Source organism: Dendroctonus ponderosae, unplaced genomic scaffold (assembly GCF_020466585.1).
Source record: "Dendroctonus ponderosae isolate FM_Combo_2020 unplaced genomic scaffold, Dpon_F_20191213v2 Dpon_F_20191213_7, whole genome shotgun sequence".
Lineage (NCBI taxonomy): Eukaryota > Metazoa > Arthropoda > Insecta > Coleoptera > Curculionidae > Dendroctonus > Dendroctonus ponderosae.
Genome location: NW_026018916.1, coordinates 12,231,067 through 12,255,816, shown reverse-complemented (window position 1 = coordinate 12,255,816; position 24,750 = coordinate 12,231,067). Strand labels below are relative to the sequence as shown.

General features: G+C 33.5%; 1 protein-coding gene across 5 annotated transcripts in view; it reads left to right on the top strand.

Annotated features, from left to right (window-relative positions):
- Positions 1-24,750, top strand: part of LOC109538408 (sex determination protein fruitless) — a 42,075-nt gene that overhangs the window by 12,260 nt on the left and 5,065 nt on the right. For 3 of the 5 annotated variants that reach the window (XM_048668498.1, XM_019905629.2, XM_019905630.2), the window contains exon 5: positions 1,065-2,381. In XM_048668498.1, the coding sequence (XP_048524455.1) occupies positions 1,065-1,946 (882 nt within the window). In that variant the 3' untranslated portion in view covers positions 1,947-2,381. Of the gene's footprint in view, positions 1-1,064; positions 2,382-5,555; positions 5,677-16,922; positions 22,559-24,750 lie in introns of those variants that run through there. The other 2 variants (XM_019905631.2, XM_019905632.2) reach the window with 2 other exon arrangements.

The following is a 24,750-nucleotide window of genomic DNA, read 5'->3' as shown; positions in this document are numbered from 1 at the left end:
CTCGAAAAACTAACCAGTTTCATTCTTTGGGTTTATCCATGGAAATAATGAACGAAACTGTTGAAAAATCTAGGGCTCGGAATCAAACTCGAATAATTCGAGTATTCGTATATTCGAAAAGCGAATAATTATGTGGTCATAACTCGAATATTCGAATACTCGAATAATCGAATACTCGAATACACCAACATTATCAAACTCACAAGGTGCAAATATCTTTATATGCACTTTGTATACTTTTATAAAATAAATTATTCATATTCTACAAGCATTTAAACAAATACCCATATATTTACAAGCAAATGAAAATAATCATATTTACTCTCCTGCAAATTAATGTAAAATTACGTCTCTGTGTTGCAATTACTTTTGCGACGTGTTACAATTAATGTGCCGACAAAGGCACTTTTTTATCCGTTGCGGCTAGTGGCCAAAAATGATATGAGATAACGATTTTTCTTCTTGGAAAACGGTGAACGGAAAACGAACACTCGAATATCTAACGAATACGAATAGAAATACTCAAATATTCGTTAGATATTCGAGTATTCGAATAATTTTACTATTCGAATAAGCCACTAAACGAATATTCGAATATCAGATTTTTTAAAATTCCGAGCCCTAGAAAAATTCCCATCAACTTTGAATTCTTCAACATTCAAAAAAAGCGATTAATTGATTTGAGTTTTGCTATCATTAGATGCTTTTACGCGACGGTGCGACGGTCGTTTGCTTTTACACATCACCTTTGCATATCCATACTTCATCAATCATGTTTGGTTTTAATGTAAGGATATGTGTGCAATTGCCCCGTGCACAGTTCGTGTGAAAACCGCGATTTCTTTCTGGGTATCCCCCAAAATAGAGGTAGAAGGAGGAAGGAATGAAAATTAGATCTGTTTGAACTTTTTTCATATGCTTTCATAAAATCTCAGAGTTCTTCAAGTTCAATTGTTTAAAGTATTAATGTGTCTCATCCTAAGAACCCTAATAGAATGCTCTTAGTATAAAAAAAGAGAAGTCACCAGGCTATTGACACATATCCTTCCTTTCTCTGTCCACAGACCCCATTCCTAACACCTTCTATCTCTTGGGGGAAACACCCAGCACCGCCCCTCGCTTCCTATCAAGAAAATGAGTGCCTTTCGTTAACACCTTTGATGCCGGCGCCCCCACATCGCCATTCCATGTTACGGCAGTATCTAGACTCGCCATCAGTGGAAGAAAGTCTTAATTATGACGTGATTTCTGTCCGACCAACAACATCCAGCGGCAGCGAACTATCAAGCCTCCAATCAGTGCCCAGTTTATATTCAAGATTGCCACTCCCGGTACCGCCGGAACTTGGAGGCCGGTCAGCTTCGCAAGAATGTTCTGTGATTCAATCCGCGATTGGACAGAAAAGTGGAGGAACATCCTCCACTCCCTCAAACACACAGAGTGCGATGCCCAAGCAGTTGGGACGGAAAGGCTCTAAGTTCCGGCCATCATGGCTCGAATCGTATGTGTGGCTACAGTATGACGAACAACAAAACATAATGTTTTGCAAATTTTGCCGAAAATGGAGCGGAGACATGCCGGATATACGAACGTCTTTCGCGGAGGGCAGCACGAATTTTCGACTAGAAATAGTAAACCATCATGATAAATGCAAAGCGCACCGTTTATGCGTTGCTCGAGAGTACCATTTTGAAAAGGCCGAAAGATCCGATAGTGGTCTTGATGGTAAGAGTGCGACCAGTTCGAACCTGACGACTTCCCTCTATAATTTGCTACCAAGCACTGAGAGTAGATATAAAGAGGAGAAGCCGTGTGAGGCGGAAATGATTAATGAAAGCTTGCGATGTAATAAACAGGCAGAAACGGACATAATAATGGAAAGGAAAAATGTTGAAGCCACAAAGGAGGATTTTTCTTATAGGCAAGCAGGGCCTGGAAATATCTAGAAAATCCTCATTGTCTGATATATCTTGAAACGTTCAATTTTCGCAATTTGGATGGATGGACGTGATCTTGATCAGGAGTTTAGAAAGAGCTCGAAAACGTGGTCTAGATTATTTGAATTTGATTAATCCACTTGTGATAGGTTTTCCGTATAAGATTCAACCGGAAAATAATCTAGAGGAAATGTTTTCTTTAACGCACTGTGTGTTGATCGTCCGCGAAATACATACTGTAACTACATGATTATTACGCTTAACATATATTTGTCTAAGGCTTTGCCGTAACAGAAATATATTTTAAAATTATCTACCACAAAATACAATGTGATAGTTAGTAGTTATAAACATTGAGAATATATATATTTATAACAGTAGGTCTATAGAAATATTTTACGCAAAAATATACATAGAATCGTTTTTGGTTCTGAATATTCTTTATTCGCTTTCAGTTTTATTTAGCCGCAATGTACAGCGTGCATGAATCTCAGAAACGCGAATAGTTGCAGGAAGAACATCAGTTGTTATCTGGTATTTCATGTAAAAGTCTGGAGTAGAGTAATTTTTTTCAAATTATACAAGTTTTGATCTTGAGTGTAGTACAAAGAAAACTACTTGAAATACTTACTTTACTTATGCCCGATTTTTGGTAGATTCCCTTATTGGTTCGATAACTATCGAGTCTATCAAGTAGGCAAAGCCGTATAACGAAAGAAAAGAATATGTAAAGACCGGTTAGAGTGACAGATAAACTCCGGTTTCTCTGTGTCACTGACTGAATTTGTTATTTTACAATAAACAACGTTTTGAGTTAACCCTAAACGATCTCGCAATTCATCTTCGCTATATTTCTCAAAATGATCGTTCCGATTTCTCGAAAATTACGAATTATTTCACTATTAAGAACATCGACAACTTCCTCGTCAGATGAATCTGAAGTAGAATCTTCCATTAATTTCCAAAACTTTGGTTCACTTTCGCACACAAATTTTACTCCCAAAAATGTTATTACTGTTTTTACAAACCGTGTTCTTTGCTCGCAGCTGATTTGCTACGACTTTTTACATTCCTACAACTTATAATCAGGATAAAGCTGGATTTATAAACTCTGCAATAGGGTGTTTTCACTTTTTTTTTAATGTTGATATATAGAAAGTAGTTATGGCAAACATTACACTGATATAATTTTTTTGCAAAAAAAGTCTCCATAATAATTTTAAAGCGAATTTAAATTTAAATCAGATATTTGCCAAAAACGCCGAATCCGTATCGTCGGTTGCCTATCCCGATTGTGACGTAGCAGGTCATATCAACAAAGCGTTTCGTGTTTATATTGTTGTTTTCGAAGCTTTGTTTTATTATTTAAGTTATTGTGATATCATTAATTTATTGATTATTATTATTATTATCTTGCATACTGGAAAATAGTGACATGTATGAATTACAAAATAAGTGGTGTTTGGTGCCAGGATGCAAGAATACCTCAATAAGTGCTTCAAACAAACTCTTTTTAAGCCTTCCTTATGATTATGCACGTAAGGTTTTATGGTTCAAAGCAGCTAGACGTGATGTTCCTAAATCAAAATCAATGTTTTTTTCTGTGAGGGTCATTTTAATGAAAGTACGAACAAAAAGCTAATGGTGAGGCAGACAAATGCCTTCGATCGTACTTTGTGTTCTGGGCAAATTCTACCTTGTACAGTGCACAAAGAACCCTCGCGTCTCAATTCCACATGATGCCCAAAATACAAATTTAAGAGTTAATTTTACTTAAGCAGCCATGTCTATAGGTTAGGTTAAGTTGAATAAGCGAAATTCTATATATTATTTACCTAATTTAATTCAATACAGACATATTAGTATATTAAGGAGAGAATAACTAATAATGAATTTACGGATTTTTACTTACGCTGCTGCTTTGACACCCTTAAATTTGGCTGCTTAAAGCTTAAATTAAAGCCTTCGTCGCTTTTTAAAAATTCGGTAACCATAAAAATACGTACACATGGTAAATTGTTTCTAAAGCCATTTTTTAGTTTAACACAAACTATAAATTATTTAAATCCACAAATTAATTAATGAAACACAACCACACAACTAAACACTATGCACAGAACGTAAACAATCCGCCATTTATATGACCAGAGACGTCACAACCAATAGGATTGCGTTTTAGAGATTAATGAATTATTCGAATTTTAGCTGAATTTGTTTATTAAATATTTAACAAAACAGCAATATATAGATAATATAAACTTATTTAATCTTTCATATGTATATTACCATAGATTAATGTTCAGTTTGTAGGAATTTTTGATACAATGAAAACACTCTATTGGTGCCGTTCGTAGTTTGCAGTTGCCCGCCGTTTGAAAAACAAACATCCGCGCGCGCACGTTTCAATTTATAAACCCTGCGTTGCTTGCGCCAGTTGGCGATTGAACCAATAGGAGAATGAGTTTTATATCACGTGAATGACGGGGCTCTGTTATGTTTATGTTTTTGGAAAGATGGCAGAAGCAATTTTCGTTGAAGAATCTGATGTTAGCCATTTGTTAATATAAATAATAAACTAATGCAGAACTATGCGTACTTAGCGGCACAAGGAATACAAAAATGCCCAGAAGAAACAGGATAACAACACGCAACATAACCAACATGTATGAGCATACAATCTGTCAATCTGATTAATCAAATTCCAACGTCGGCAGCTGCAAACTGCACGAACCGCACCAACTGCAGAGTTCATATGTCCAGCTTAAAGGTCCGAGATCGCACGTTTATCGGTTCTTTAATGTAACGAACCGCTAGCTCTTAACGAGCGTTTCAGACACCTATTTTTCCGACTTGTAGAACCGTTTAGGCTATCGGATCAATAGAAATCGTTTCAGAAACCGGGCAATAATAATTTAAATGGCTTCTTTACCCAGCTAAAGTAGTCCTTAGTAACATACGGTTCGATTCAAGAGACTTTAATTTACAAAATCTTTTGTCGCAATAACTAACCCGCAATAGTGGGAACTCTCTTCAGTTAAGCTGAAGTGGAAAAATTTGCGGTCAAAAGAAAACATATGACAAATTCGATGAAATTAAGTCTATGTTTCAAAATGCCAATCAAACTAGCAACTAATTGCTTTAACTTATCAAAATAATTACAGCTTATTTTTCCGGCAAATACGTCCCACCGCTTTTCTAGTAGCTTGTGTATAATATGCAAGTGTTATGTATCTTTATATATATTTTTTATAGATTTTAATGAGAATTATATTGTTTATAGTTACATGTTGCTAATGTTAGTGTCTATAGTTTATAATTACGGAGTAAAAATATATGACACGTTTTTAATAAGTTGTATTTTTTGATGTGCAGTACCAGCGCTTGAATTTTCGGTGTTTTTCTCAAAATAATTTTGAATAATCTACACCTTTTAATAGAACACATTCGGTGAGTAATGGAAAATTGGAAGTTTGTGATCGGCACAAAACCTTGCGAAATATATCAGTCGAGTGATGTGTAAGGGCATGTATTACGTGCGCCCCAAAAGAAAATTTCTGATCAATAAAACCAAACCAGACATTTAAGTAAAATGAATAAAATTAGCGAAAATTTAAACAGGGTGGCAGCGTCAGTGTCCATCAGGATGAAGGCAGATTGTCTTTGGGTAGCCAACCAGACCTTGCAGACAACAATGATCTATCAAATTTGGCGCCTCCTGATATGGCAGATACAATAGATGGTGAGTCAGGAATTTCCGTTCAAATCACATACAACAGTATAAGAGTTTTAATCTGAACTAGTCATGTTGAAGGTGCAATCAATTTACAACTGGGTGATGTGTTTCAAGAATTTAAACTCATTTAACAGTAGGTTTTCGTGAGTGTAAAACGAAGCAGATTTTTCACTATTTGGGAGTTTGCTACAATACATGCCAATAGCTTGAAAGATCAGCACTTGCCTGAACCAATCCTCACATTTAAATATTTTTGAAAAAAATAATATTGGAGTTTGAAACAGAGAAGTAGCTACACTTATGAACACTGTATATTACAAGGAATTTTCTGTTGTAATTATAATGTATTTATTTTCTGAACCACTCACCTTGTTACTTTAAGATCAGTTGCTTTAGACTCGGTTGAACTCTTATACTGCATAATTTAACTATAGTGGCTCGTCTTTAATTTCCATTTAGCATGTTTGCTTTATTTGGCTAATTGCATAATAACTGTGTTATTAAGTTACATTATAATTTTGTTGCAATGTGTTTAATTTTCGTGTTCTGCTTGTGATTGATTGATTGTGTACAAATGTATATATATATTTTATTAAAACGGTTTTGCTTTCACATGTCTTTTTATACTCTTCCTTTAATTTCCTTCGCATTGCTTTCTGGCTGTTTGATACTAATAATGCTTTTGCTTCGCTATTGTAATATTTATTTTCTGTGCATATGGGAATTCATTATGTCTAATTGTTTATTGTGTGCCATTGTCAGTTTCATTCATTATCACTGATTAGGTATAAACAATTTTGCATTATGTATACATCGCGATTGTGTATATATGTAGGTACCCATCTTGTTTGAATATACGAATTTTAACACATACAAAACACATAAACACATTCAGCCGTTATTTGCCAGAAGTAACGTAGGCATTGAAGCAGAGCGCTGAGATTTAGAAACAGCATCTTGATAACCACCAGCCACCAGAAACCCAACTAATTACTAAACATGCAGTTTAACGGGGTTCAAGTCGAATTAATTAATCTTTTATGAGAGTAAAGAAGCCTATTTGGAAAACGCGGGGCATCGGAATAGGGTGTTTTCACTTTTTTTTATGTTGGTATATAGAAAGTTGTTATGGCAAACATTACACTGATATATTTTTTTGCAAAAAAGTCTATTATAATTTTAAAGCGAATTTAGATTCAAATCAGATATTTTCCGCCAAAAAACGCCGAATTCGGATCGTCGGTTGCCTATCCCGATCATGACGTAGCAGGTCATATCAACAAAGTGTCTGGTGTTTATTTTGTTGTTTTCGCAGCTTTGTTTTATTATTTCAGTTCTTGCGATTATCATTATTTTATTGATTATTATTATTATCTTACACAATGGAAAACAGTGACATGTATGGATCACAAAATAAGTGGTGTTTTGCGCCAGGATACAAGAATAGCTCAATAAGTGATCCAAACAAACTCTTTCTAACCGTATGATTCAAAGCAGCTAGACGTGATGTTCCTAAATCAAAATCAATGTTTTCTTGGTGCGAGGATCATTTTAATGAAAGTACGAACAAAAAGCTAATGATGAGGCATATTGAATATGCCTTCGATCGTACTCTGTGCTCTGGGCAAATTCTACCTTGTACAGTGCTCAAAGGACACTCGCGTTTCAATTCCACATCTCCGATATCACCATATTGTTCTCGTGATACCTAAAATACAAATTTAAGAGTTCATTTTACTTTTAAAGCAGCCATGTGTATAGGTTAGGTTAAGTTGAATAAGTGCAATTCTATATATTATTTACCTAATACAGACAGATTAGTATATTAAGGAGAGAATAACTAWTAATAAATTTACGGATTTTTACTTACACTGCTGCTTTGACACYCTTAAATTCGGCTGAATTAAGGGGTWAGTCGTTTTTTAAAAATTYGTTARCCATAAAAATATGTACACATGGTAAATTGTTTGTTGTCGCTTTAARGAATCYTTTTGAAGCCATTTTTTAGTTTAACACAAACTATAAATTATTTAAATTMACAAAATAATTAATGAAACACAACCACACAACTAAACACTAGGCACCGAACGTAAACAATCCGCCATTTATATGACCAGAGACGTCACAACCCATAGGATTACGTTTTAGAGATTCATGAATAATTTCAATTTTAGCTGAATTTGTTTATTAAATATTTAACAAAATGGCAATAGATAGATGGTATAAACTTAATTGATCTTTCTTATAAATATATTACCATAGATTAATGTTCAGTTTGTAGGAATTTTTCATACAAAGAAAACACCCTATTTTGAAGATTTATCTTCAAGGAGCCTTATAATTATTTAAATCGAATATTTCTTATGGCTAAGTGGTGGGTGATCCCAATGTGGCCTTTCTTACATTTTAATTTAAGATCGATCGTTAAAGTTTATCTAATTTTCATTGCCCAACATGTGGTGTGAAAACGTACGCTGCCATATGAAATATCCGTTATCATTAAGGCCTGCGATCAACCTACTTCGTCAAGAAAAGAAATCAAAGTCGAAATCCCCTTTTATAATATGTTCGTATCTAATTTCATACGGTATAATTTAGCATTGTCGTCTAGGGAATGCACATTTTACATCTGTTCGAAATGTGTTACAAATGACTGGACTGTGGAGAATGTTCGATTATTTTAAACGAGCGAGTCTATTGCACAACGTCTACAGGGCATTGTCAGTAAGTATTTAAATTTACTCAGTAACTAGTTGGCACAGTAATTGCGGAACATTCTGTATAAATGCACAAATCCAAAAACTTGCGCCAGTTCTCAAAGTGATGCATAAATAAAAAGCATTATAAAAAAATTAAAAACTCTCCAAAATCAAGGCGAGGGGTATTTATACATAGTTGTGAATTTTAAGTATTCCACTTTTGGGTTTTACGTTCTTCTGGGTCGACCACCAGACAAAATTGGGTTATTTTTTCGCATTTCGCGATTTTCGTATTAAAGCAGCCAATTTTTTGAATCGCCCTATGCAAAGTATGGTAAGTATAAAAATCAATCAACAGCCCATCTGCTGCTTATCTGCAGTTCCGTTTGCCATATCGGTTTCCTTATTTTTCCAATTATATCCTTAACTGTTCTTGAACACAATCAAGAATTATGTAGAGTAGGTAAGATACAAATTGTCGTACCGCTGCTAAGCACGTGTTTAAGTGCACTCAAGAAGTATTTTAAATTATATCAAATGTATTGTTGATATACAGGGTATATAATTGGATTGCATGGGGATCTCCAAAACCGTAAGAGATACGAAGTCGGTTAAATTAGAAAAAAATTGCGCAATCAGGGGGCCATATACATGTCGTTTTCTGATATGTTGTTTCGAATCGCATCAAAAAGCAAAAATACTTTCGCATGGCACCTTTTCAAGCTCCACAGTATGGTCTCGATGAAAATGGATAACGTTTCGTTCCTTTGAAACCATCATCAACTTTGGTTTATCATATGGACCCAAAAAAATTCATAACGTATTAGATAGCTCTTTTATTAGCGAATTCAACGATGTATAACACAGTATGATTTATTGCGTCAAAAAACAAATTTTTTATAAAAAGTCTATTTTACATGTGCAACAAATATCCTGAAAGAAGACAGTTGAATAGTCAAATTTTAGACGTCTAGCTGTCAACTTAAGGAGTACCTGCCATTTACAAAACTTACTAAAACCAGAATAACACCTGTCAATGAAGAAAAAGTTATACAAAAATAGTAATTTAAATAAAATGAATCTACTAAAACCAGAAAAAAAAACAAAAAAATTTATAATAAATGTTCAAACAGGTAACCATTATTTTGAATTTTTGAATGAATTTTTGGTTGAATCTACAACCCTGGGTATTAGATGAGTTATGGATTTAAATGCTTCGGCAACTATCCTCAAAAGTTGATCTTCAGCATGGAAATGGGGAACGTAAACTTGGTTTTTAATGTAACCCCAAAGGAAGAAGTCGAGTGGGGTCAAGTCTGGCAATCGTGCTGGCCAGGAAACGTCACCATCAGTTCCGATCGATCTTGATGATCGATTGATGATTGATCGATCTGGAAACTGTTGAGACAGGTAGTCTCGAAACAGTCTGTGTCTATGTCTGAAGTAGTCTGTGGCATTGTGCGCAGAAGCTCCTTTTTGTTGAAACCAGCAATTTTTGTACATTTTCTAGCGGCGCGAGATCTAAACTTTCTTCTAATTGATTTTCCTATACGTTAAGGTAACGTTCTGCGGGCAAAGTGTGGTGATAAATAAAAGGTCCCAATATTTGTGTTCCAAAAATTCCGCATCACATTTTAAAGCTAAATCGGTGTTGAATCGGATCACTGGATTCCGTTTTTTTCCGTCGGTTGTTTTGTGTCCATTAACGGATGTTACGCTTATTGAAAATTTCGTTGTTAGTGACCGTGCTTTCGTCTGACCAAATCATTTGTATTTGTTTTTTTGACAGTTTTTTATTAATTCGAATAAGATAAAATTATTAAGTTTGTTTATGTTTATATTGCATTTAATTAACTAATTTTCATCAGAACGCCATTGTGCATTCCAACGCCAGTCCGCGACTCTTGATTACTCTCATCAACAGATTTGAACTCATTTTGTGAATAGTCAAAATTTTGACAAGCAAGCCACATGTATTGGATACAATGTTTTAAAAGTATTCGTTCAACAATTCGATTAATTCACTCGTTCTTCACAATGGAGAAATTGTTAGAAGCAACTATAATAAATGATAGTGCGACACTTGATTACTCTCATTCACTTTTTAGAATCGTAGGTCGCTAAGCTTACTGTCACTTATGCCACTTGTCAACCGATTGACAGTTGTCTAATAGTAATTTGAGTAGATTTGAGTGTTTTAAAGGAGATTGATATTAGTATGGGACGCGGTAAAACTTTGTCGTTAGAAGAAAGAGGACTTCAAGCTTATTGAGAGGAGATTTATTCGAAACGAGAAATTGCAAGAAAAATCGGGCGCAGCTCATGGGTGCGGAATGCGGAAAACCTTCCTACCAACCAGAAGTTTGCCGGATGCGTTAGCTCCGCCCATCCGCAGAAGTTTCCAAATTTTAATATTTTCGGCGTGGCGTGCGGAAGAATGTGAAAACCTAGGTTATCTCCAGTGATAGGTTATGTTCAGCGGCGTCTTTTCGACCGTCTTTCATCTTTTTTCGTTTCGAACACCTAATGCCTCTACGCGCATGCGATCAGTTCCCAACCACTTCTGATTCGTTACCGCGAATAAAGCTATTCTGAGATAAGATGTAACATGAAAACACCAAATTTTTCTTCGTTTGTTAAATTGTTTCCCGGCATAATAAAAAAACGCTCGAGAAATTGTGATACTGATTTGCGCAATTTTGAAATCCTTCAGTAATAAAAATGGGGATAATCTATGAAAAGCTGTTTTTTTGACCCAATAACCGGAGTAAATCATAGTGTGTTACACATCGTTGAATTCGCTATTATAAGAAATATCTAATACGTTATGTACTTTTTTTCGGCCCATATGAAAAACAGAAGTTGATGATGGTTTCAAAGAAACGAAACGTTGTAATACATTTTCATCGAGACTATATTGTAGAGCTTGAAAAGGTGTCATGTGAAAGTATTTTTTGTTTTTTGATATAATTCGAAACCACATATCTCAAAAATTAAAAGAATTTCTTGTTTTCTGAAAACAGCAAATTTTTTCTCATTTAACCGACTATCTCTTACGGTTTCAGAGATCCCTATGCAATACAGCCTTATCTAGGACACCCTGGATAAAATGAAAATGTTTTAAATTTTCCAGTTAAAACTCAGTTTTATCGCGTTGTTCGCGGTCATGGAGCGAGTAGATCATTTATTATTGTACTGTAAGGGTAAAGACAGTTTTCTCTTGCAAATCATCCGGAAAATACATCGTAAACCGCTTATCATTCTTGTACAATCGAGAATGCAATTAAAAAGGGCAAGGCCGCTTCTACGAACGTAAACAAATTGAAACCCGCTAGTTACGTTCTCATCTGGACAAACATAATGTTTGTTCACTGCTTTCATCAATGGAAAAATTAAACACTTGTATGTACAATTGAAATAAATACACCAAAACAGTATTATTAAGAAATTAATTTTAAGTAGTGTTTTAGAACCCCCCCGGATGTCGTAATGCTTTGCATGCTATAATAAAAGTTAACCCATAGAATATTTCCGCATTTAACTCGAAACTTAACAGCTTTTCATCGCTTGGTATTTAGTGATACATCTGCCCAAATAAGGCTCATAAAAATCGTTTAGACAAGAACCAAAAACTCGAGGTATGTTCCACTGAGGCTTCTGTATTCATGTTGCCACAAAGACGCATTTTTTTATTAATGGCACTGTGTAAATACGGAAATAATGACTATGATCGTTAAAGGGGCAGTTTGGAGTATATAAAATCATGTTCGATTATATGCTTTGAACCCCCCGAGGTTTAATATAGGAGACTAATAATCAAATCTAATGAGTGAGCAGGTTTTTCGTTCTTATTTACATTCACACATTTTTCTCTTCTGCTGTGGGGTGCACTCTGTCACTATTTTGCTATACTGTCACTATTTTTATTAATTACCTAATCATTAACCAACAAATTACTCACATTTTGAGTATTTTTAGTCGTCATTTACGAGCAAGAGCAACTAGGCACGCCAAAAGATGTTATTGTTTAGAGCCAAAAAAAAAACGTTTCATAAGCAATGGGAATTTTTTTGTTGCAATTACAAAAACCAATTCCAGCATTGATTAAAGAAGGTTTTCTTTTAAATAACAGTATTGTTCTTTGGCAGTTTAGGCTCTTATTGGCAGCAGATCGGTAAATTGCATGAAAACGGGGATTGTGAGACTTGTTCAATTATTTGGCGCTCTAACACCCCCTTTTACGTAATAGAAGATCTGCGAGCCACGGGAAACATTCAAATGTGTCACTTTTTTCTTATACAAAGCCAAGATAAGGAAAAGTGCCATTTTGCAACCGGCTTGGCAAAATTGAGCCGACTTTTTCAATATTCGACGTTGCAAGTGAAACTTACGAAAAATAGGCTTTTGATGTAATAATTCCTATTAATGTAACTATGTGGACATTTTCATTTAATAATTAACCAGTTTGCCCTGGAACCGACCCTTCGAATACACACACACAATCCAAATATTAAATTACTTACTTAATTCGAATTATTACATCAGCTAAAAACGATCAAACGTTGGACAATCAATGGTAATCTGGGGTTTTGTATGGTTTAGGACTACCAGACAGCCCTTTTGTAAGATAATGGGTTCTTTCGAAACTATTTCCTTCGCTATTTTGGGTAGTTCAATAATGGCAATATATATGTTTTTAACTCTTCAATACCATGCTTATGGAAACGCCTACAGTTTACCTCAAATACTAATGGTATGCAATAGCCAATAATTCGAAAAAAAAATGGTTTTAATTTTTTATGTTCTAAGTTGAAAATTATATAAAAAATACTTTGGCTGGATTAATGAAGACGGTCAAAGAGACTACCTTTTGGTTTAACGTAAACCATCATCAACGCTCTGTAAGTGAAAAAATGGCAATATTTTATTTAGTTTTTAGCGACGAAGAAAATGAGGTAAAACACCGTCCTATTCTTGAGTTTATAAATGTTAGAATTGATTTTGATTTTGTAATTTTTATGATACTATCTTTATTTATATCTCATCAGTCATCGATTTAATGTCAAAATAAATCACACTCAGTTGTTTTAGTTAATCATTTTAAGTTTGTTAAATATAAAAAAATATTTATCGTGCAATGCTTCAACTGAATTTCAGCAGCAGAGTTGATTTTTTTTAACTGGATTTAGGTGTTATTCGAACAACTATTTAGTCGATTTAAAAAATGCCATTATAAATAATTCATGTCAACGATTATGTAAACGTAAGAAACCTACAACAAAACATTATTTAACAGGCGCATTTAGCTGAATGCTTCTATGAACTTTTTTGTTGTTTGCCCAGCTTTGATGATGGTTAACATTAAATTGAAACGTTGGCAAAAGATTTTTTCTGTGCCTTCACCTATTAATCCATCCTATTTAAATTTTCTCAAGTTCTCTAAAATCCAAAAAACTGCTACAAACGATGTATTAGTGGAAAACTGTACAAACTAAACCCTCAGTCGATTCGACGCTCTCAAATAAAATCACCAAATTGTGCCTTAGAAGTGAATCAAAATCCCCCAGTTAATAAGTGCAGCTGTACAGAGTTAAAAAGATAAAAATAAGGCTAAATAAGTGCTAAGGGGACGTGAAAATTATACATGATTATGCGTTTTGCTTCGCATTAATAACATGCATCTGATTCTAGTAGGTTTTAAAATTCAGCATGTCAACTAGATCAACTGACATTCAGATTTATATTAATGTTTTGATGCTACAAACTACTAAAACTAAAACATTAATGCACATGTATATTTAGAGTTCATCTTGCTACTTTCGAAAAAAACACATTTATAAAAATGAAATTGGAATCTGTTTAAAACCCTGTAAAATCGTCTTAAAAAGATCTTATCAATTTCTACATCTCAGGTTGACTTTTCGATAAGCACTTTTAGCCCTATTTTTTAAGTCTGGAAGATTAAATAAAGAGCTGCATGAAACAAATTTTTTGAAATTTGTTATACTTTATAAATCATTTTTTTTATCTCTTATGTGACAACTCTGTTTCTTTTGGTTTCGTATTACTTGCCTATATATTTCTATAAAACAGGGTGTCCGAAAATTATTGTGCAATACTTTGACTCTGCATATTTTTTAACCTGTTTTAGAACGTGTCTCCTTACATTAAGCAATTAAAATGCTAAGCTTTTCACATACATGTGTTAAAGTATTGCTTAGGCCTGAAAGAGCAAGAAATTGAATCATACGATACCCCGATGTACAAAGTAGCGACAAATTTAGAGCCAACTTAAGGCACTCATAGCTTAACATAAAGAATATATAGTCAAAGAATTGCACACTAATTTCCGGGCGCTTTGTATACTAATTTGCATTTTTCTATATTTTTTTAAATATTCGATCAACATAGAAATAAAAGCTAAAGATCATTAAATGATATATGAATGATTAAATCATCAATAAAATTCAGTCTACTTCTCTTTTCGAACTGATTAAATTGAGTGAGTTCGAAGAAGCAGAATATTGGAGAACCGCTTGTCAAGCTAGAGCCAGAAACTCTTTTATTAACAACTCAAGTAATCAGTTCAGATTTGTTTTCAAAATTTCATCGCACATAAAGTTTGCGAAGATTTTCATGCAGCTCTAAAAATACCCGGTGAGCTACTAAGAGAGATCGTTGTCGGCTGTATCTTATATGAAAAAAAAACGTAATATTCTAATCATGGAAAACACAATTTTTGCAAGATACTGCTGGAAATCCTGCTGAGGAAAGCAATGCAAACAATAAGTTTCAATAACGCATTTTCATCTTGGAAATTTTGCGTATTTTGTCTTTAGGGCGTATTATTTTCTCTAATATAGTCAAACAGAGAAATGGAGGAAAAATATCTAAACACACATGTTAATAAGCCTAAGCACTAACAATATACGGATCTTTGTTTCTGTCGCTGTTTTGCTTCGGAAATAAACTGACAATGGAAACCACTCTTCAATATCCCTTTTTTAACCGACTAAATAGTTAAATATACGCACGAATCCAATGCGTTTGCGTTGGTATCAGTTAAATCCACTATAACTTCCTTTTTCAGCAGTAAAATTTTGCTTGTTTTTTCTTTCAATTTTCCTCGTCACCCGAGTTTCTGGCAACTTGAAATACTTATTAAAAGCTGATCGAATGAATTTTATTCTTTTCATAATCGAATAACCCGAATGATTTAATTCGATTTTTCCAATCATTATGGGCATTCATCGTGTTGGAAAGCATATTGTGTCTCGTGGTCAAGAACACGTCTTCTACCATTGATGGTAACAGTTCTTACGAATTTTATGAAATTTCACTTCACATTCGCTATTAAACGTTTCTTTATATAGTCGTCCAATATTTGAAATAAACTGATTATGTTCACGACGTAAATTAATGTGTATTTTACAATTTAGTCGAATGGAGATATTGAAGAGTGGTTTTTGCTGTCCGTATCTATTTTTGATCCCCTCTTACAAAAGATGTAGTTTTGTTTAAATTTTCCGTCCTTTCGCCGCCGCTGACTAAACCAAACATTCGTCATTTTGAAGCAATCGGGTGTAAGAAAAAAGCTCTTTCAAACGAAACCAAATTTAATTGACGAAATAATCGTCTTTCACTTCCTTACTTAACTTGGAAGAACTAGTGTAAAAAATGGTAATCATAAAATACGCAACCTCTCAAAAACTCAATCAATTTTTACAATACCTGAATTTTGCTTTTCCTGATGAAAAAATTGGTATTTTTTTTATTCTCCTCCTAGTATTTATTAAATTATATTCTTATCTTTCCTGGGTATCAGTCCAAGTGTGAAGTGAAAATGTTGAATATCGTTTATTTCATTACGTTTCGGCGAGACAACAGCGCCATCATGTCAATAATTCAAACTTAAGGTTTCAAGAATGCAAAGACCTAAAAGAACGTTAATGTTTACCAATTATGAGTTTGTGTAAATTTTAAATCTGATGATGGCGCTGTTGTCTCGCCGAAATGTAATGAAATAAACCGATATTCAAATTGTTTACTTCACACTTTGACTGAGACTCAGGAAAGATAAGAATATAATAACAATTTTACGCAGTCAGGAAAATAAATCGGTATTTATTAAAGAAACAAATATAATATTCAATATAAATTCAATGTAAATAAAAAAATATTTTTTGTTGGCAATATTTTCCGATACACAACGGGCGATCTTTCTTAGTTGCTCACTACGTGCACATGTGCTGCTTTTCTCCATTAACTTTCTTAAACTCAAAGAGTTAACGAAGAGTAGCTTTAAACTAAATAAATACACATGGTGGGTTGCAGTCTCAAAAGAAGAGTTTTGAATTGCCAAAGATTAATAACAACATTCAAGTTTTCCAATAGACAAAAATGTCTAGTAACATCGATTAGCCAAGTTCACTACAATACAGTACTAAATTGAACTCAGGGGGCGGGCCATGTAGATTAAGGGGCTTTAGATCACACCATTGGTTGTCCAAGGTTTAAAAAAGGCCGTACTGACCAGTCGTTTTTTGCTTGCAGGTTCAAAAACCTGGCACATGCGGCTAACCTTTGACAAGTTGCCAGGCGGTTGTAACCTGCATCGCTGCAAACTTTGTGGGAAAATAGTGACGCACATCAGAAACCACTATCATGTGCACTTCCCCGGCAGATTCGAGTGCCCCTTATGCAGAGCCACCTACACTAGGAGCGACAACCTGCGCACTCACTGCAAATTTAAACACCCCCGGTATAATCCGGATACCAGGAAGTTCGATACCAGTCCAAAATACGAAGCAACAGTACCACCCACTGCCCCCTCTGGTGGGCAGTTGGCTAACGATGCTTCGGCCGACTGATTTTGGCTGTACTACTATTTTTACTATCGGGCTTTGTGCGATTCTTAGCGGTAGTAGTCGGGCTGGCCGGTTAAACATGGTTACAGTTTAAACTACTTTTCCATCCCCTAATCGTTTTTTTCTTGAATAATAGCCATTTTTTTCAGTCCCCGTCACTAGTAACTAACATAAAAACACCCCTCAACGTAGCATTACGTTATTCCTATATAGTCGGAACGTTTTATAACATCGTCACGCTACTTCATCCCCCCATTGTTTCCAAAAACCTTCATTGTAATTAAAGGCACAGCTCGCCAAGGGACACTATTAATCATTATGCATTTATTATTCAAAATCCGAGATTAATGGTATATTAAAGTCATCGCCTCACCCACCCTAAGCCAAACAGCAACAAATAATTTCCGCAAAGCATGCAAAGTAATCGGGTTTTATTTCACCGCCTATCGGAAAACGAATGGTTATTATTCTAGACCAGGAGATCGGAAAGCGTATGAAGAAACTGTAATCCGTACTACTTACGCTAACCTCCAGCTCTATGTTATTGTATCTCATGTACTAATATACAGGGTGGAGCAACGGGCACCGCCGGGGTTCATTTATGGCAAACTGTAGTTTGGGCAGTGTGCTAAAATCACTGAGGGCAAGCGACCTAAAATATATTCAAGATTGCTTATTTTAGTTGCAACACTGTATATTGTTTCACTTTTGATATTCACTAGAAGTTCTAGATACTTTCATGAGTAATATCCGAACTTAAGACTAACTATTTTGGAGATATTTAAAATGTATGTCAATAATGCGGTTTAATGTAGATAGATTTTTTTTTTTAAAACTGAAATATTTAGACTTAGCTTTAACTTTAGAACAAACAAGCTAAAAGATTTTTTTCGATTCCTATGTTATATTATTTCTTAATTTCACCCAGACATAATTTCTAATGATTTTCAGACGGTGTGTGACAGCTGTCAATATTCTTGTAGCCGTCAATTTTTTTCTGTCATCATATCTGTCATATATGACACCATGTCATGGCCAACTAAGAGCATCTACATTGCCTTATAACAATGATCAAATTGACATTATATCGGAAACAAAACGTTTCTTAATTGACCTAAAATTATCACCAAAGCCCAATTAAAGTATGATAAAAATGAAATACGATCAGGTGGCTATTCGACAAATTAGCACTCGTATAGGCAAAAACTTCTCACTCGTGGCATACCCAAAAATCTGCTGTACTTCCTTGTACGAGAAAATAATTATCCGAGTCCAACAACGGCCATTTCACACATAAAATTTTTAATATCTCAAAAATCGTTACACTTTGGTACAGAAACCGACACATTAAAAACATTTAGAATTTTCCCGATGTTCCATTTAAAGTAAGCTAGATGATGGCTACTGGCGGTAGAACCGAAAATGTGATTAGATCGCTTGCTCCTAAAGTATACTCTTCAATTTTCCAAATGGTACTATTTACAATTTTACATAAATGGATCAAAGCGGGTCTTGTTAGGACACCCTGTATACATATTTCAACGGTTGAGTTTTGATCGTTTTGTATGGGTGCGTTTGGTTTGCATTGAAGCTGCTCATTAATTCATCTCCACTATTTTTTAATCCTCGAATTCAAAACTGGTTTTTCTATTCTCACATTTTACTGCTGGTTTTTTTGCCTGTTTGCCACGATAAACCAACTAGGCGCCATTGGCTCTCGGTTCTTAGTTGGGGCCTCAATCAAGGGGCAAAAAAATGATTATCCACTGTTCCAAACATCGCAAGCAAATTGAAATGAATTTTCGAACATCTTCAACGAACCATTCCGCATCCCAAGCATATTATATTACATTTTATAGCTAAAACAAAAACTATATAAATTTATTTATGCTATACACATAACTGGTATAATAGATATAATATTAAAAAAATCTCCGATATTGCAATAAGAACCTACTCTATTCTAGTCTATACAATCATTATATTACTGTTACTCTTGTTTGTTTCATTATGTATTTTGCAAACCGATGAATTTTATAGCTTTGTTTTCGGCAACAAGGGACTGCGTGCTTTTACTCATTTACAGTGAGAATGAAAAATTGTTCGACCTCCAAAACATTAACGAAACTGTTGGTTCTTTCTGAAGAACGCTACTTTAAGTTCTCCGCCTCGATTTTTAGCAATAAAAATATTAAATAGGTATATAATCAGCTTGAATTCTTGAAAATTATGATAAATTAATATAATATATTATGTTATAAAATAACGTGTAATATAGATATAACAATACGGGATGTTTTAAGAAGTTTTATATTATATAAAAGTTGAATCTGTGATGACTATTCGGACGTTTAAAACGAAACTAAGTTTTTTGTAAAGATTTTAAAATTAGCTAAAGACGCCCATAGAATGGAATGAAATGCATATAATAAGTAAAATTAAAACTAAGTTTTTTAAATGCATTTCGTTCTGTTCCTTGGACGTTTGAAATATGTATATGCCCGTCCGCATAAAGTGAACTACGAAGCATTTTAGATAAGATGTAATGTAAATTTGCTATAAATTCCTTCTTTATGTCGAAGTGAAATTTAATTAAATTGTCGATAGTAATGCTGATATCCAACTTTTTGATTCACAACCGAAATATTACTTTGTATTTAATTCAGTTTTTAATACTCAATATCGATATTAGCACATAATATCTTCTTCTTTATTCAAAAGTCCTAATAAATTCCATTTTCCAATATAGTTTGGACACTATTGCAATAATTATTTTAATGATTGTTTGTAAAATTATCTAAAAAAGAGTTCGCCAAACTAACTATTTGTTATGTTAATGTAAGTGCAATTTTACATTATCTTTATTAACCATTACCTCACCTGTTTAGCATCTGATATACGTTAAGAACTACTAATTACTATTACTACTACTAGGGTAAGAAATCTCGATTTAAATTAATTTTAAATTCGCGACATTGGCTAAGATTTAGATTCAAGAGCAATTTTATTAGGAGGCATTTTCCCTTCTAAAAAATTGAACTGCGAATGAAATTTTAGAGAAAATTTGCTTTGGATTAGAAAAGATATTTCTTCTGGAGGTTAAACCGTATTCGACTTTTAGCACGCAGATTTGAACTGTATTGGTCAGTGCCTCCAAGTGTAATACAGCTAAACCCAAAGCAAATCGTGTGTGACTATTGGCGGCCTTTTAGATAAATAATTTTATTCAACTACTTCGAGGAAGTAAATTGTAACATATTGTACATCCGTGTTATTTGCTTGAAACGCTCAATTTTAATCTTAACATTCGTTTTATAACGCTAAAACACATTAATATCAGTCAAATTTGTTTTTTATCATCCGAAATTGGAAAAGATAATTTAATTTAGCAGCAAAGTATAATATTCCCTTAAAATGACTACTTATTGATTACTTGCTTTAAAGTGAATTTGCAATGTATTTATTGTCAAAAGCATATTATTAATCAAGGAATGTTAATATAAATGTGGGTGTTACATGCAAATAGGTTCCCATTGAAAATCCGTATATGTATAAAAGGGAATATTGTAATTAACAGCAATTCTATAATATGTGAAACAAGTCAATTTAGAATAATTTTCATTAATAATATATATTTTATAACGTTACTATAATTATCGAAATTATCTATACCCTATTGGCGATTTTTAAATGGTAAATAAACCTTGAAAAGGAATGTGATATGTTAGGAAGCGTTGGTGCTATAAGCAACCTGTTTTGTGCAATACTATGTTTTAATCTACTTAAAAGAAACTTCATTATCAGTTTTAGGCCCCTATTTTTGTAAAATATATTTCTGCAATGTTCCCCAGGCTTGTTCAGATGAAACCAAAGACAAAACCAAACCAGATTACGTCTCTACTTTGAGAGATTTATTTAAACTATTGTTGTCGGAACAAGTCGTATAGCAGTCCAAAAATTGTTACATATCAAAATGATTACGTGCACTCACTAAATGAGAAAAAAATGCTTCGAGCAAGCCAGCATATCTGTTTTGGTTTGTGGCTTTTTGAGGACTTGTGGAACTATTTTAAAAGTGTTCAAGCAATGTGCAAGTAACTTCAATTGTATATTACCTATTCTGCAACATGAGTTAAAAATGGTCATTTTATAATCATTTCCCAGCTCTTCACATTGACTTGACACAACACTATAAAATTGCCTTTCAATTTGTTATTATATAAAAGGTTGCGGATGTTTTTTGATATATACATTATATTATACAACTCTTATTATATTATATCGATTTCTATATGTTAAAGCTGAACCTTTTGTTAGATAGTTTTTTAAAAATATACATCATATTAGTAGGTTTTTCTTCTGTCAAACAGAACGAAAGCGTTTCGAATTTAGAAACATAGTATGTACTCCGTGTAAGAAAATGCTCGGCATTTAAATATTTTTGCATACATTATGTCAATTTTTCGTAAAATCGTTGCTCATTAATTACCTAAATATCTAATGAATAGGCAAATATTTATTGATATACTTTATACAATATCACATTATGCAGATCATATTTTCTTGCCTGAATATTTTATAATACAATTTTTCCATTGTGAAAATAACAAATTTTTCTTAGACAGATTTTCAAATTAAATGGTCAAATCGTATGATCGCATATTGAGTTCTAATAATTCTTTATTCTCCTGTTGTACTTTTGTGCCAACTATTCTATAAAAACAATCTGAATGCTCACAGCCATTCAATATTCTAGCTTGTCGCAAGTGTATTTATTTCAATTTGCTTAGCAAAAAGTTCAAGCAAGCACTGTTAAATTTGTGTTTTATATCATCGAGAAACCGATTAATTTTACAGTTCATCTCATAAATTGCGTTTAAAGAAGTCGATATTTCATCAAATTGCAAGTAATTTTATTTCTCAAGGTATATTCTACTTTTACATAGTAGTGTGTATGCTAATAGTTACTTTTAGCAGAAAAAGCGATTTGACACCTAGGTCGATAAACTAGATACGGGTAGTGAACGTTATCACGGGAAAAACCATAATCACTAATCTCAATTCGAAAGTGGGAGCTTCTTATTTTTGCTGGGCAAAAACTAACAAACATTGTTTCCGCATTTTGAATGCTTCTATCACAAACCGTAATTTTAAAAGCGTATTTTTAATAAATATTACTCTTTGTTACTTAAACTGAGTTAAGTTTATAATTAGTGTTTGATTTTATAATATTGAATCATATAATATAAGATAACGAACTATTTGAATTCTTTTGAAGCATTTATGTACTTTATTATTTTTATTAAAAATGGTGTGTTTCAATGTCTGTTTAATTTTTCCTTTGATGTGAACAACTGTTTCATATTGAAAAATGGTGTTTTCATTATCATAAATATTATAATGCTTTGCAGAAATTGAATATTTGCTTCCAAATCTAGCGGAATAGTGGACTTATTTATTAAGGTGTTTTGTTAAACAGATCATTATCAAATAATGTTCAATTTTTGGTGAATAGCTTTGCATAAATATTACTCTTTTAAAGGAGAGGGCTTTGCCCTTTGTTAATTACGCCGAGACTCAATGGACATTGCATTCTCAAAACCGTATTCTTTGGCCAATTTTAAGGGAAAAATGTCTTAAAATTTTTTGTCTACATTCAATTGTTAAGGAGTTATGGGCAAATGCGTTAGAAGAAAGCATGAGGAATAAGCTGAAATCTTGTATCCCCAAAACGTAACGGTCGGAAGGTGTTAGGTTTGGTCGCCTCGGAGGCCAGATAACTGAACCTCCTTTGCCAATCCAACAGTTAGGAATTTAAATTAAGGTGAAAAATAGTGTGTTAGGTACATAGCAATAACACTAGGCAGGAAAATCATTATTGCGAGGATAAAGAAACCAATACAAAATAACTACCAAAACAAATTTGTCGTATATGAAAAATTCGTCCAGACTAGAAGATAAATTCAAACTAAACCATACAACGCAAAACTGTTTTGAAGCTTATTTTTATTATTTTTTTTTATATATTTTACGTTATTTTTTATTTATCAACAGAGTCAAACTTTCGCGGCCATTGAGGTTGATTGAGGAGATTGATTTGAGGATTTTTATTTGTAAATATAATTTTGAAAGAAAATTAGTTTGTCTAAGATAGAACGTATTCAACTACTAATTATGCATAAGCAATTAATGAGAAAAGTGTATTATGTATTTTACTAAACACAACTCCTCTGTCAGTAAGAATGAGTGAAAAGTTAAGGTAAATGTGTGTACATTGTCATGTAAAGGATTTACGTAAAGGACAACATTTATCTGAAACATCGTTTGGCTCGAACCAAATAATATCTGTAAAAGTATCTAATTAGGCTCAATATCAAAATTCTTAATTTAATGTGGCTAAACATCATTATTGCAAGTAGATAGTTCGGTTGGTATCATGGAATTCGGCTTTGGTCAATGAGTCAAGCTTTGTGGCGAATTAWRTAAAATAAACTTTCCAAATTAAAATTTCGCTAAAAATATTTTTCCATAAAACTACGTTAAGTAGGGATTCTACTACTTTAGATCCCTGCAAAAAAKACATAATACGACAGCTTTAGAAATAAAGTGGGATAACTTAAGGAAGGAAAAGAAGTGTTCAGAAGAGCGGAAATAATTTTTCTAATTCAAGGCAAGAACAAACGAACTAACTCAGGATGTTGGACCAACGACCGAAAACAAACATACATTTAAGAAGATGAATAAAATCATAAATGAACTGAGTTCTGAGTAATATCAGAATCCCCATGCAGGATGATGAACGCCAGCCAAAAGATATCCCAAATACAAAGTAGGAGGAAAAACAATGACAAATGAAGCGAAAGTGGGACCTTAAAGACACTCCAATCAATCAACAAAGTAAACTGAAATTAGAAAAGCGATTTATTAATAACAATAGTAATCCACACTTTCATTCGAATAATATGAACAGGATTAAATATTAATCGTAGGCTGGTAGAGGATCATTTTAAGAATCGCATCCTCTTCATCCAGGCAAATTATACGGCCTACAAGACATTGCCCCGAACTCCTTAACAATTGCGCTTCGAAGAAAACTGTGTTTCGACTTAAACTGATCAAACTAGTGGGTTTTTAGGGGGCGCAAGCACRAGTGACTTGCATCTTCAGGGTTTTTTTCGCCTTAAACTAACTAAGGAACACGCGCGTAAGATATGGCTATCGATCACGCAACACTCTGTATATGGAAATAATATGATAAACTTGTGAAGATTACTCGCCATTTGGTCAGTATCGATAATTCCCATTTTGCTTAAAATAATTGGTCGTWTTGTCGGGCTTTTCATGGGAATCATTTGAGACAAATTCGTAATTGGTGTTTTCTAATAGAAATGTTTTACATAATGTTATACACGAGTTCAAAAAAAAGGTGCACATCGGACTTTATGGTAAACTTCAAAGTCTTCTAATTTTTATGCTAATTATGATATTCCTATCTTTCCTGGGTTTCAGTCAAA